Genomic DNA, 15,063 nt, shown 5'->3' on the forward strand with positions numbered 1-15,063 from the left:
AAGGGAATTCCACGGTGAATGCTCTGAAACGTGAATCAGATGACAGGGATTGTGGGTGTGGCAGCAAACACAGCATTTTCCTCAAAAGCAGCATCTGACTGGCACTGAAATGTTTCCTGCAGCAGAAGCACTCAGGGCACTGTAAAGGGCTCACACTAGGACAGCAGAGTGCAACACTCACCCACACAACCCAAATGAGCCAGTGACAACCAGGGGTATCTAAAAGAGCCTTTAGAGTAAGGGTTGTGAGAGCTTGCCAAGACAGAACCCAAGAACATGTTTTTCCTTGTGCCTGGGAGATTCTGCAACTTGCCAAGAGGAAAAATCAAAACATTTGGTTTGTTATTTTGGAATTATAACATGGTATTCAAACAGCACACTTGGAGTTACCCAGGCTGCTTCAGAGAACACTTGCAGTGATTTTCTAGAGGCTCCTGAAAAAGAAGGAAGACACTGAGGGGCTGAGGTGTGTCCAGAGAAGGGAACAGAGCCGGAGAAGGGTCTGGGGCACAAGTCTGATGTGGACCAGCTGAGGGAGCTGGGGGTGTTTAGCCAGAAGAAGGCTCAGGGGACATTATAACTCTACAGCTACCTTAAAGGAGAGTGTAGTGAGGTTCTCTGTTCCCAGGGAACAAGACAGGAAGAGAGGAAATGGCCTGAAGTTGAGCTAGAGGAGGCTTAGACTAGATATTATGAAGAAGCTCCTCACTGCAAGGGTGGTCAGGCTTTGGAACAGGCTGCTCAGGGAAGTGATGGAATCGCCAGCCCTGGAAGTGTCCAACAAGGTGTGGATGTGGCACCTGCAAGTTTTACTCAACCCCAGAGTTCTTACAGCAAAGGAGGTGCTGCTACCTCTCCTGGTGGAAGATCCCCAGATTATTCACCCATTCCTTACCTGAAGGCCGCTCCTGTCCATTATTTGAGACAATAGACTTCAGCAGCTGAGGAGAAAGAAAGCTCAGATATCAAAGATGAGACTGTTTCATTAAATCCCAGTCAAGTTATTAAAAATCACAATCAAGTTATTAAAAATCACCATTTCCTTTCAATAGTTTTAAGTGGGAAAATGCTGGCAAGGCACCCAAACCTCATTGAGATGAGCAGCTCAGGCTTTTACTGGTCATAAAACGAGTGATTTACGGCAGCATGTACAACATGATGTTATTTCCCTTGCAATTTATGCTCTCAGAGGGCAGAGAAGAAGTGGCTGTGCAGGAATTACACATCCCCTGCTCCTTCCAGCAGATGCCTCTCTGCACAAACACCACTTTCACAAAGATCTCTGCTTTGTTCTAAGCCAGGTCTCTAAAGAGTTTCTCTGAGGGCAACTACTACTGGCAGCAAGCCAAATAAATGTTGTATTTTTGTCATTTCTTTAAGTTTATCCCAGAAATATAAGAGGTTTCTTGGTTTTCAATCTGCTGAGGGATTCCCTTCAAGCTTTCCTTTAGATCAAGGCAAGGGGGAACCTGGCAATTTAAAGGAATTTTGTTTCCAGCAAGGAGTGGGATAAAGCAGCCTGCTCTGCACAGTCTCCTCGGGACTGCAGCTCCGGGCAAGTGATGAATCGGCCACCAGATATCACCCAGAGGCCACTCCTGTCACCTGCAGAGATTCCAGCAAGCTTCTGGATTTCCTGCAGGCAGCAGGGATGGCCACAGCACTCGTCACTCCTGCACTTACACCCACATTTAACTTGAAATTTCTACTTTGTGCCCTTAAAAAAGAAAAGAAACTTTCAAGCTGCAGTACATCTTCAGAATGCTTTGAAAGCTGAAGTACACTGTAAGAGCTAAAAGCAAAATGCTGTGGTTGTTGATATCTTTACTGGAAGCCTGTATTTCTCCTTTTACAGAATTTTATCACCCTGCAGAGTTTACCCTTATCCACCTCTTAGGGGAAAAAATATAGCTACTGAAACAGATAATGGATTGCAAGAAAACAGCAAGCAAAAAGCATCTTGTGACAAGGGAACATAAAAGATTTCCTGTCATAATAAAGACAATTATAACAGGGAAAAAAACAGCAGAATAAAAAAATTATAAAGTCTAAAGAGATGAAGATTATTAGACACCTTTTACAAATTCAGGAATGCACTTAAAACCTTCATTTCATGGGGAGCATCCAAAGGAAGCACAGAGGGACATGATTTCCACTGCTTAACATTCAGAAAGTTCCACAAAACAGAATTTTGCTTTTTATCAAATTATTTACCAGAAAGAGATCTAGAAAGCACAAATTTAGCATTGCAGTTTCAGTGGTAGCGATAGACATAAGAAACTGTTATTGAAAATATTTGTCGTGGTAAGAAACAGAGGAAAATGGATGATAACACTTTGAGAAATTTTACTTCATTTTTTCAATCTCCTAAATACAACTAAAATGTCCAGTGCTTCCAATGGTAAATCAACAATTAATTCCTTCAGCTCTGAACAGCAGCATCTAAAAAGAGGGATGAAACCACTCCTGTAAATATTTCAGCTTTTTGAAACTTGTCCAGCTCCATTTAAACAAGTCCTAACTTTTCCCTTAAAGTCAAAGTTAAGCTAAAACCTTTGCCACACAGTCAATGTTCTTCTACTCTTAAAACATTCTGTCTGTGTCAATGACTTAAAAATTGAATTTGGAACTCTATGTAAGGATATTTATTCTAAACAATAGAAAAATTAGAAGCCACAACTCAGTTGTTTATTGAGAAAGAACATCCCAACACAGTATCTGAACTTTTGCTTAGAAAAGAAATTACTTCAAGGAGAAAGCAAGATTCAGACTGTTCACAAAGATCAGTTCTGCGCATACCTGAACCTTCTTGTTTCCTCTCACCCAGCCATACTTCATCAACACACACCTGGGAACAGTTCTTCTGGTTCTGCTAAGTTATGGGGAATGTTTATGTTTTCAGAACTTGAAACAGTGAAGCCAGAAAATTAAAACAAAATCCCCAAGCAATCAAACAAGATGCAGAAAAAGAAGTTTTCACCTCACTTCACCTCTAATCCCCTATAAATAAATGCAGTAAAAAAAAAATCAAGTTTTACACTGGCAATAATTTCAATAATTTCCTATTATTAAGTAGTAATTGGATATTTTTCTTAGCATGACCTATCATTGTAACCACCCAGTGGTAACAAATGGACTTTCAGTACCTGTAATACAACAGCTCAGAGTAAACAAAATACTTATTTTGAGAAAACATACAAAAATCACAACTATTATATTAAAAACTCTCTTGTAATTACATACAAAATAACTACCAGAGCATTTGGTTTATACAGTGTTGCTGCAAGTTCTGAAATCAAGTTCTTGATCCAAGACAGTCAGTGCTAGAAATGGGCACCCATCTCAAGCCTGTCTGCTTGGGGACACAGTAAGAAAAATTTGTGTGTGTTCAAGACAAAACTGGAACCATAAGGCTAAAGACAGGAAGCAATCAATGCAAAGAAGCTAAAAAAAAAGACTTCAACAATGCCAAGTTCCCTGCACTGTCCCATTAAAACACATTTAGAACACCCACAGCACCTGCCTCCATTCACAGTGTTTTGTTTTGAGTTTTCTATTGATTTTCCTGGGACTCAGATGTCCATTTAAATACTCAGTCCTTCCAAATTTCCAAAACCAGATGCAATGACTTCCTGCTACAGCTCAGGTGAGAGTTTCAAATGGTGTCCTGAAGAGAATGTGCAGCTTGTGAACCCCTCATTACAAATGCTGCTAATCCATATTTAAATGCAACCATGAATAACCAAACTCCACTCTAATGACAGCGCAAACCTGAAGGAATACCCATGAAATATTTGTTAGCTCTTGGAAAGTGCCCACAAGCATCACTTGTGTTAATACCCTGTATCTCAGCCTGCCACTCAGCAAATCTTACTCAGAGAAGAGAAACTGCATGGCAGCAACAACCCAGCCCCTCAGCCAGCTGTGACAAAATGCTCAGAATTTCTGAGGTTCAAACACAGTCAGTTCATTCCCATCATAGAACTCTCTCAGTTGGTTTGACTCGTATTTTATGGAAGGTTGTTCCATTTGCATCCCAGGCTCCAGAGCGCTCTGCCCTACTATTTTAAGGTTCACCAGTTTTATTTTCCAGGTGTTATTCCTCATGGGGCAGCTGATGAGCCCAAAGATTTGCTCGAAGACACCCAAACAAGTGTTGTCTCTGTGAACTGTGCCAGCCACTGCCACCAGCACCAATCCATGAGGGGACATGGCACATTTCAGGCCACTGGAATGCAAATTTGGGTTGAAGAGGAGACATTCTTCTTTAACCAAGGACAGCAGGCGCAGGCTCACCATGTCTGCACCCACATATTGTTCCACGTTTTTTTCCAAAGTGTTGTAACAGAACTTCAGTTTGGCATCCTCCCAGAAATGCTGTGGTCCCCATGTTGCTTCAGATTTTATTCCCAAAGGGTGCTGAGAGTTCAGGAGTTCAAAGTACCACTGGCAGAATTCTCCTCCTAGACCAACAATGTCGTCTTGTGGTGACTTCTGTCCGTTTCCATGACTCTGCAGTCAAGCAAATTTTTTCCTTAGAACTGTTCAGCAAGATTATCACTTACAAAAACATCAAATCATGCACATACTTATATCAAACCTTTTAAGTGTTCTGAGTCAGAGTGCCTGAAACACCAAAGAAATACCAAAGAAAAGAAACACCTGAAACACCATAATTTATTTTTACTAACATGATTATCTAATATAGAGAACTGGGACCGGTTCTTTGAATTACACCTAGAAAGTGCTTCAGTGTATTGGGCTCTTTATAAACAAAAAGAAAAATCCTGGTTCTACTGAAAAAGGGCAGGGGAAGGATGTAAAGTAACATTTTTTGGAATTAAATGTACAGTTACTTTGTAGAACTTCACAGTATTTATGACTTGACAGCAAGACTTCTTTTAGAAGTAAATCAAATATCAAGTTTGCTAACACCAAAGTCTGGTAAGTATTAAATTGTGTTATAAGCATTAAGCAATTAAGAGTGAAAAGTCTGGAGAATTCTGAACAGAAATGCTGTATTTGCTTCACTACAAGTTGAAATTAATTTCCAATTCTGTTACATAGGTTCAAGATTCTCATTTCCTCAAAGTGGTGAAGAAAGAAGGGACGGGAATTCAGAGAAAACAAATGCAAAGAAAGATTTATGTGATAAATAAATCAACTGACTTTCTTTTAAATTTATGAATATGTTTTAAGTATTTCATTTATGTACCATTAACCACAGAATTTTGTTAAGAGAAACCTTTCTTCTCTAATTATGCACAAAGAAAATTGTTTTGAAAACAATTCTCAGCTAAGTGCTAACTGTCATCAGTTAATCCCTGAGTGAAACCTCAGTGCAAGAGGTTCTCAACAGGGACAGGGCTCTCACAGCCCAGGAGGTGGGGCTGCTGCCCATGAGGGCTCTGAACTACAGCAAGGGGGCCAATTAGAACCACAAATGAACCTTCAAGTTCGTTACACCATGAGGATTTACTAACTGGCAAAAATTTTAACTTCAAAATAAGCTATTCTTGCCAAAACACATTTTCTTATGCTGTATTAAGTGTTACAAACTCATGGGCAAATTTTGTTCAGCTGTTTCTGGCTTATATGGAATTCATTGCTGCAGCTCAAGAGAACAGCTCTTACTCAGCTGAATGTGTGTTGCTTTTCCTTCTGATCAACCTGGGACATCTGCATGGACATTTTTTAGATCTCAAAGAGGAAACAATCGTCTAAAATACAGGGATAAGGAATGTGTTCTCTGTTCTCACAGTGTTCTGTTGTAGGTTTACCAGATCTTGGGGGCAGGCATTCCTTACTACAGCTCTGAACAGAGCCCACTACAATGATGAGTTCAGTTGTTTGGAAAAAAAGGGAAAACAAATGGCACTGACCTGTCACTGCTGGAAACTGCACATTTAATCAACATATAACTCACTAAAATCACAAGGGCCTCTGCAGGATTTCTCTGCCATTCTTACTGTTTTCAGTTGCCCCTGAACCTACAAACTATTTGTGAATAACTTCTATTTCAGCCTATAGGACAATCTAAAAATTCAAAGCATGGAGAAGACCCTGTACATTAGAGCTCAAATACTGTGGAAAACAGAGCAAACACTTTCAGATGTTGTAATTTAAAAACCAACCAAACCAAACCCAACTAACACCAAACCAACCAAGAGTTAAAAAAGTTTGGGACCTTCCTACAGGTGCAGAGCCACATTTGCACTGCTCATCCTGTGGAGGCAGAGCTGAGCAGTCGGAGGGTTTCCAGCAGCAGCAGCACTCACCTGCGCAGGAGGTTTTCTGTGCCCTGGCTCCGCAGCTCGAGCCGTGAGCTGCCCGCTCCAGAGCTGCCTCACACGCTCGATCAGGACGTGTTTCTCCGAGGAGGGAGGCACCGAGATTCCCTGCGCCGCCAAATACTTGAAAATTATTTCTCTGTAGACTTTCCTGCGCCTCAGAAGTTCCTCGACGTTTTGGCTGTACACCAGAATGGCATGAATGGCCTCTGCAAAGAAAGAAACTGAAGTGAGAGTTATCTTCTTTCACAACAAAACCCCAAGCCTAAGCCATTTCTTACACTCCTGAGCTCCAAATACAGTTCAAGACAAGGTGGCAGGACATAAGGAGACTGAAAGTTTGGCTGTAAACTGAAATCTGGCCTCATCATATCAGACACAGAATACACCCCCCGAAGGCTTGCAAATTCTTGGACAGGAATTCTAGTGAAGTGTTTCAGCAATGCACAGTAGTTTGAGAAAGTGAGGTTCAACCTCCTTCCTGAAGCCTGCTGGAAATGGAACTAAATCTGTTTTATTTCCACACTAATGTGATTACAACTCTCATGTTGATAAGAATATGCATCCTAGCACAGCAACAGCGCATTGAACGGCAACAATAAACAAAATTCAGCTATGAGGATCTGTGGCAGAATGAGGAAACATGACAAACTTCAATTCTCTTTTAAAGCAGTTGTAGGAAGCAGTTCCCACCTGAACTGAGGCTAGCACTTAACAGGGGACCTATTAAAACCCTAAATCTAACCAGAAAGAAATAGCTAAAGTAAAACACACAAATCTTTTAATTTAACTTACAACCACTGCAAAAAGTAGGGAAAAAAGGTAAGGGGAAAAAAAACCAAACAAACTACAGGTAAAAGACCATTTAAAGAAATGTGTAGGGAAAATCTTACAGGTTTTAGTTACATCACGTGAAACATACTCAAGGCCAAGTACAAACACGTATACGTACATATATATGTGCACATATATATATGTATGTACATATATATGTATCTATATACATGTGTGTATATATATATATATGTATACCTGAGGCCACTGGGCAACAAACCCAGCAGCCTCAGGTAACTCACATAAAAAATGAATTTTTATGAAACAAATCTCAACAAAGTGATGGAGGATGGTCACAACTGGAACTATCCTGCAAAAAAAGTAAGTTCAATGGAGATTCGTATTTTACCCTTTCAAAACTGAAAGCAAACGTGACTGAAACCAACAGCGAGAGACTCTGGAGCTTTCAACACTTTCAAGCACTAAGGGCACAGCCGTGCTCGCAGCTCACACTGCAGGGGCCTGACAGCAAAGAGATGCTCGCAGAGCTGAAGGTTGGCTATGAGCCCGTCGCCACCGCAACCTCCTCGGCCTGAACACCCCCAAGCTCCGAGCAGCCAGCCCCCGGAGTTGCTGGGCCGTGCAGGAGAACGCTCCCGGCGGCGACCCCGAGCCCTGCGAGCCCCGGGCCTCCGGGGCAGCCGCGGCCGCCGGGCCCGGGGATGCGAACGCAGGGCCTGGCCCCGCTCGGAATGCCCCGGGCCGGCGGTGCCGGCGCTGCCCGCGCACCTTGACGGTTCTCCGGGTGCACCAGGCGGTTGGTGACGGTGTCGGTGAGCGCCAGCAGCTCCTCGGTGTGCAGGAGCTCCAGCAGGTCCCGGCACCCCGCCCGCTCCCGCTCGCTCAGCCCCGGGCCCGCCATGGCCGCGCCTGGTGCAGCGCCGAGCGCCCGCCGGAAAGAGCGGCCGGCACCGAGGTTCCGCTCGGAGAAACGGCCCGGGGGGAGCAAAGTGGCTGGCGGCGGGCTGAAATGTATAGATTGTGTGTGTTAGACGTATGGAGAGTTTATATCTGAGTCTGTCCTTCCCTTCCGGCCCGCTCTGAAGCCGTGCTAAGCTCTGGGGAGATGCTGGAGAGCAGTATCATGGAAAGGGATGAGTGGGTACTGGTCCATGGCCAGGGGATGGGAGCCGGCCCTGGAGTCAGGGGTGACATCCCTGTCCTGGGGACATCAGGGACAGCATGGACAGCCACAGGATTGTCCAGCTCTGCTCTGGGCTGGGACAGCCTTACCTCCAGTCCTGGGGGACCTCTGGGCACCGCACTCTCAGAAGGTCGTAAAGCCTTCAGAGAGTGTCCATGGGGAAGGGCCTTGAGGAGAAGCTGTATGAGGAGGGCTTGGTCTCTTCAGCTGGACAAGAGGAAGGCTCGCTGCAGTCACAACATCCTCGTGAGGGGAAGAGGAGGGACAGACACTGATCTCTCTGCGGTGACAGTGACAGGACCTGAGGGAATGATCTGAAGTGTCAGGGAAGGTTTAGGCTGGGTTTTAGAAAAAGGTTCTTCTCCCCAGCACCAGCCTGGCAGAGCTCAAACAGCACGTTGAAGTAGCGCAGGGTGCGGCTCTCGAGGTCATGTGCAGGGCCAGGAGTTGGACTCTGTGATCCTTAGGGGTCCCACCCAGATCAGGATATTCTCTGATGTCATTCTATGATTCCTACCACTGGTCACCTCACCTGGAGCAAGCCAGAGTCCAATCCACTTGTATCTGAGGCAAGAACTGCACGTTCCCAAGTGATGCATGGCACCAGGACTGGGAAATCCAACAGCACAGCACCTGTTTAAGGAAACAAAGTCCTCTAAACTAAAGATGCTTTTTGTTACTAAATGCAAGCTCTCAACATGTGTTGTTCTTCCACTTAGCACTGTTTTCTCTGTCAGGGGCAGACAACCAGTAATAGACACTTCATAAAAGAGGAAAGATAGACAAAAAAGGGAATAGAAGACAGTAAAAGCCTCAGTTGAACTAACCATCATAAGCTACATGCTGAGAAAAATAAAGGTGCAAAGAGTGCTTGACCTCTCTGTGGCAGAAAAAGCCAACGCTCTCCTCCACCCCATGCTTTAATAGGGATGTGTAAGGAGACCACCTTTTTGTGCTAAAGCCACCTGTGATTTCAAGCCCAGGAACACACAGATCCTGTAAAGACACACAAAACAACCACGTTTGAATTACTGATGATGCTTTTGCACAAACAACTGAACTAATCGTTTTGGTGGGCTCTGTTCAGAGCTGTAGTAAGGAATACCTGCCCCAAGGTCTGGTAAACCTACAATAGAACACTGGTGGGAACAGAGGACATTCCTTATCCCTGTATTTTAGACGATTGTTTCCTCTTTAAGATCTAAAAATTGTCCATGCAGATGTCCCAGGTTGATCAGAAGGAAAAGCAACACACATTCAGCTGAGTAAGAGCTGTTCTCTTGAACTGCAGCAATGAATTCCATATAAGCCAGAAACAGCTGAACAAAATTTGCCCATGCATTTTAAATTCAACATTCAGATCAAAATTCAAACTGGAAGCATCTGGAAAGCTTTAACATAATAATGCTTATTGTCTGCTGTGCCAAACTTCCCCTCATGTGCACAATGATTTAATATTCTTGATTAGTATCAATCCTGCAAACTACAAATTAGAAAACACATCTGAGAAATATAAATTACCTTGGCTTCATTTTGCTTATGTTTCAATAAACCTTTATTTAGATTTGCAACCTTCAAGGAGCAATGCCTATCCAAATCTTCTGGAATTCAGGGAAACAAAAAAAATCCCAACAAGATACCATTTAAAAAATTAGATTGAGATCTTAGCTCTGTTTTCAGTAAGGAATAAGAGGGTGGGAGGGGAGGGCAGGGAGAGGTTGCCTCAGAATAGTCACATTCCCATTAATCCTTAGAGAGGAAAAGTGCACCGGCATCAGAGGGATTGGAGAGACTTTTCAATATTCAGGACTGATGTTTCCCCACAGCTTCTTTCCTGTTCTAAACCAAGACCAGCCCTTTCAGCAGAATTATTTATAATATATTTACATATTATCTTACTTTGTCTTTCCCCTTTAGAGGTAATGGGGTGGAAAAGGGATAATCTCAGAAGTAGGTTTCATTTTTTTCTCTCTTTCTCATAACTCAAAATTCCCTTTAGAGTTTTTATTCAAACTTTTAATTGACTTGAGCATTGAGCAGGAACTGGCATTCCCAAAGGGGATGAAACAGGAAAATTATTAGCCTATATAAACCAAAAGGTGAACAGCACTCTTGTAACAATAAATTATTGTTGTAATTCAAGGAGTTACTACAAGGACTGTCATTCTATTTCCTCCCTCCTGTCCATCTGAGGAGGGGCAAAGAAGTTTATCTTTGGTGTTAACATATTTAACAATTTATTTATTAAATGGCTTATGTACACATTGCCATTTTGATAAATATTTTTGCTGGCAAAATGTACTTGAGATCTCTTACCCTTACATTCACCCTTACCTTCCTCAGGCAAGGACCTTGTCAAAATTATCCACAGTAGAAAACAAAAGTAAGTTTGAAGTTACACACACACAAAAAGTCACCATCCAAAATTTTCCAGAAGACAGTCAAAAAGCTGCAATCAAAAAAAACCCTAGCAATTTACAGGGCTGTGAATAATAAATCTAAATTATCCAGTAATTTCAGGTGTCAGTGTTGAACTTTCTGAAGCAAAACAAAAAAGCAGTTACGCTGTCTTGCTGTCTGAACTTGACAACCAACCAGAAGCAGAGGTATCTCACAACAGCTGCACCCTGACTTGTCTGTTGCCTCAAATTTGGATTTTGAGCCCTAGGAATTAACTGCTGCCCCCATTTTGAAGCTTGATCTGTTCAAATCCAAATATCTACACATGTGGAACATCAAGACCTGGCATCTTCCCACAGGTGCCATGCAACCATCACGTACCAAACATAACACAGTAGCTCTGAACATCACAGCAGCATTTCCAGAGTGATTCTCCAAAAGACAAGATCAGTTTCTATCAACAACAAAGACAAGGTTTTATTGAACAAATCTATGTACAGTACAAAAGGTCTTTAAAATGAAACACTACTGTAGATTTATTGCAGTTTGATGGCTCAGTTTTAATTTGTACTCTCATATAAAATGCAAAGTAAAATAATTTAACATTCAACAAGGAAGCACAAATTTCCTTTCTTGCTGAACCTGTAACAGCTTTTACAAATTAAGAGTCCCAAAATGCATACACTGCATTTAATCAGAAAGGTGTTATACAGTACCAAATAAATTAAGAAAATAGTAACACTACCACCCCCTTTGGGTCTTTTGTCCATAGCACTGGTGTTAAACAATAAAAGAAATGAGTACAGCTGAACCTTCCATGTGATATTAAAATCACAAAGTTTAATGTTATAAATTATCCAAACTATACAGTTCATATAATTTTTATGAATATGGCTAAATAACCAAAGTACCAGTGACCTTGTCCCACAGATATGACCACTTGCAACCTACTTTCAGTATTCCTTTTTTTTTTTGTGAAAGGTGCCTACACCAAGCGGCAGCTTTTTGAAATTAGAAATTCCATGACCTTTACAGTGAACCATGATGGGGTAGAGGAAACACTCTTAAAAGAAAGTCCAAATCCAACTGAAGGAATGTTATTAATTGCACCAACTTTGATCCGACAAGGGTCCTAGGCTCATGGACAACTTCAGGCAGCTTTAGGGTAGCTGGAGGCTTACATTATACATGTACTTCAGGATTTATTGAATCAAAGTGATACATCTTCAAGGATTTCCAATTACATCACACAATGCTTAATGTCTGGGAAAAAAAGTCAGCCAAAAAACCCCCAATTGTCAAGACCTGTAACCTGTTTTCAGCCTTCGAAGTTGCAGGCTTGGTATGGGGAAATACTCAAAATAAAAGAATCCTTAAAAAGCATGGAGAATTATTCCACACATGATTAGAATTATTCCACACATGATCCAAGTATCTTTTTGCCTCTGATTAAAGTTGCTTAATACTGCAACTACCTGAGAATACCAACAGGTATCAGAGAGTAGCTTAAAGAAAATGCAATGTCTTTTGAAACGAAAATAATTATTTTAAAACATTACCACCCACTTGCTACTTTAAGTCAATTCAACAGATTCCTGATAACTAGACAGATTCCTGTTAGATGATGCTCATCTTCCCCTATGTAAGAATTCATATTTCCTATTCTCCAGAGTGTACACACTGAATACATAAGAGAAACAAACGGTGGTGTCCCAGAAAAGCATCTTGGAACAAAAATTACTTTAATGCAGGTACAAAAAATTATGGTCACAGTTTATGCATGTACACAGATGCATTTATCTACACACTTAAACCAAAGATAATACAAGTCTCAATCATGTTTTTAAAGCATCTTCAAATATATGGAGCTCCAGGGAAAAGGCAAAAAAGCACCAAAGATTAAAAGGTACATTAAAAAGATTTTATACAAACATCTTTTTTGTATCTTTGCTGACTCACTTTTAAGATTTTCAGAGCTGTAATACTTTAAAATGAACCTTTTTTTCCTCCCAAATATATTTAAGCAATGTTAAGGAAAGAAAGGGGAGCCTGGGAACATTCAACACAGTACCTGGGTCCTTGAAAATTAGTTGGTATCTTAAAGTAAAAAATGTCAAAGTGCATTTGTCTGATAAGGACCCCATTAACTTTATGTTTAAAATTTTTAATGTATTTATACATGTAAATATATATATAATGTGTATATATTTATATATCATGAATGATGCATTTAAATCAGGTTTTTTGCAACTGCAAAAAAATTCTTTGGTGCCTCAAACATCATACAAATCTCTGGAAGTGGGCCATAACTGGGATTTATGTAATGCACACATATCTGTGATCATAATTTTAGAACCTTTTATGTTAATCCAACTCAAAGTTAAGGCAAAACTCTTCTAGAACTAAAGAGCATGATTTTGAATTTGCATTCTTTTTACCTTGCAGGAAGGGGAAAGAAAGCAGAATTAATGCAAATATCTGTTTAGTTCCACAGAGGATTATCAGCAGAGGCATTACTGAACTACTGAGTGTATGTGCCAGAACTACTTCACAGCCAATCTTACAGAGAAACCCTTGGGTTTGCAAGAGTGAGCCATTGTACAATGAACAGGGGGCTTTATGCACCCCCTAAGTTTTTACTCATTAATTCTCACCCACCTGTTTATTTAAGTCCTGCACACACTGTGATGAACTCCTCAGTGACAGCTGAGCAGGAACAGTTGCTCTGTGCTGTCCTGCATTTCTGGAACGACTCTGAACATCAGTTTTCACCCCTGTGCCTCCCCTGTGCCTGCAATCCCACTACAACTTCCAGAGAACAGGATCCCAAATAAAAAAATATTATGTGGCAAGACAGTGTGAGATAAATTAGAGGATAAATTTGTACAGTAATTGGACAATGTGCATGTTTGCCACACCTCTGCCTTAGGGTAGGAAGACCAAAAATTACGATGCCATCTTTTTGGTTTAAAAATCTTCTGTATTTCAGTTTTCCATATAGAACTGAAGAACTCCTATTTTCTGGCTTCACATTGTGATTGTTTCTATGAACAGTGAATTGTGAATAAAGTGCTTAACATTTAAATAACTCCTTCACCAACCTCTGGGAAAGGCTCTCCTTTCAAAGGATGCTACTAGGTGGGATTGCAATGTGTCTTAAGGATTGAGAGGATCCCTGTTTCCTCCCTTCTAGACAATGAATAATTAGTGGCAGTACTGAGTTGTGGCCCACCACCATTAAGCAACATAACAGATGTGAAACAGATTCTTCCTGACCTTTCTGTTCACCCCAACCTGATGTGCTCTGCTTCCATTTGCCTTCTCAAGTTCTCGTCTGTCCTCCCAACAGCTGAGGGACCTCTGAGTTTGCAGAATATGAGTTTAACTCTGCAAGCTTAGCCCTCCCAACATTCCAGATCTGCTTCCATCAGCTGCTGTTAATATCCACACAATCTATCGCTTGTGTTGGTCTTCCCACACCTACAGCAGATGTTTCACAGAAGTCACTTTTACCTCAGCCTTGCAAAGGGCTTCTCTTGCACACATCTGATTTCCACTGTGTGCAAGTATCACAAAATAGCACATCAACTCACTTTTCCCTGCTTGTTCTGTATTTCAAGTTTTTGGCTATTCCAGCATCCCATCTAGCTCAAGATTTCCTTCCACATTGCTCTTTGGATTCTAAGTAGAAGCTTATGAAACAAGCTCCATTCTTTTGAGCAGATAATGGACTCACATACTCAGACTTAAAAAAAAAATAAAAGAATGCATGGTTTCTTTATGCATTTATCCACAAGGTAAGAATGTAATACCTCTTGAATTATTCCTTCTCAGCTGTGTGGACAGATACCCATTAACCACACAAACTAAAGCAGCTTTCAGAACTGGCTGGTTGGATTTCCACAAGGCAATGAACACCTCTACTTCCTCTGCCTGCTCACCTCTATGCCCCATTGTCCTTCAACCTTCATGCTAGAAAAGCTGTGCCATTAAGCTTCAATCATACATTTGGAATGAACATGGCTTTTTTGGATAACTGGTACTTTGGGGGTTTTGTAGCAACTTTTCTGGACTCAAGACCTGCAGAGCTCCTACTACTCCTTTGTGAGTTTTGTCTAGAAAATGTGCTTTGTCTTTATCAAGGTCATGTTTTTCTATAGGAATTTGAGACTGCTTCATGATTAAGGCCAACTGGGAAACAAACTGATGCTGCTTCATGTAGTGTTTCCTTACACCACTCTTCATCTGATACTTTTCTCCACAACATTGAATCAGGCACCTGTAAAAGACAAAAGATCAGAATGTAAATAATTCCTTAATCTAGAACACTTCTTATATTTTTCACCATATTTAGTTTCAAACATGCAAGGAAAGACTGATTGAATGACCCCATTC

The 15,063-nt window shown here is 41.3% G+C and overlaps 2 protein-coding genes across 2 annotated transcripts in view; both read right to left on the minus strand.

The window, feature by feature from the left end:
- Positions 1-2,674: 2,674 nt before the first annotated feature.
- On the minus strand, positions 2,675-8,121 carry C1H3orf38 (chromosome 1 C3orf38 homolog). Its single transcript, XM_030951187.1, has 3 exons — positions 7,854-8,121; positions 6,279-6,499; positions 2,675-4,512 (listed from the first exon to the last, which is right to left on the minus strand). The coding sequence occupies exons 1-3, from the start codon at positions 7,984-7,986 to the stop codon at positions 3,937-3,939; spliced, it is 930 nt and encodes a 309-aa protein (XP_030807047.1). The 5' UTR covers positions 7,987-8,121; the 3' UTR covers positions 2,675-3,936.
- Positions 8,122-10,589: 2,468 nt separating this feature from the next.
- ZNF654 (zinc finger protein 654) overlaps positions 10,590-15,063 on the minus strand; it is a 30,706-nt gene continuing 26,232 nt past the window's right edge. The window contains exon 9 of the mRNA XM_030945789.1: positions 10,590-14,947. Coding sequence (XP_030801649.1) covers positions 14,940-14,947 — 8 coding nt within the window. The 3' untranslated portion in view covers positions 10,590-14,939. The remainder of the gene's footprint in view (positions 14,948-15,063) is intronic.

Source organism: Camarhynchus parvulus, chromosome 1 (assembly GCF_901933205.1).
Source record: "Camarhynchus parvulus chromosome 1, STF_HiC, whole genome shotgun sequence".
Lineage (NCBI taxonomy): Eukaryota > Metazoa > Chordata > Aves > Passeriformes > Thraupidae > Camarhynchus > Camarhynchus parvulus.

Excerpts from the sequence above, each read along its gene's own strand:
- C1H3orf38 (XM_030951187.1), bottom strand. The coding sequence starts at position 7,986 with ATGGCGGGCCCGGGGCTGAGCGAGCGGGAGCGGGCGGGGTGCCGGGAC. Across the intron at positions 6,500-7,853 it reads GCACCCGGAGAACCGTCAAG|AGGCCATTCATGCCATTCTG; the intron begins GTGCGCGGGCAG and ends CTTTCTTTGCAG. Across the intron at positions 4,513-6,278 it reads ACAGAAAACCTCCTGCGCAG|AGTCATGGAAACGGACAGAA; the intron begins GTGAGTGCTGCT and ends GCTTGACTGCAG.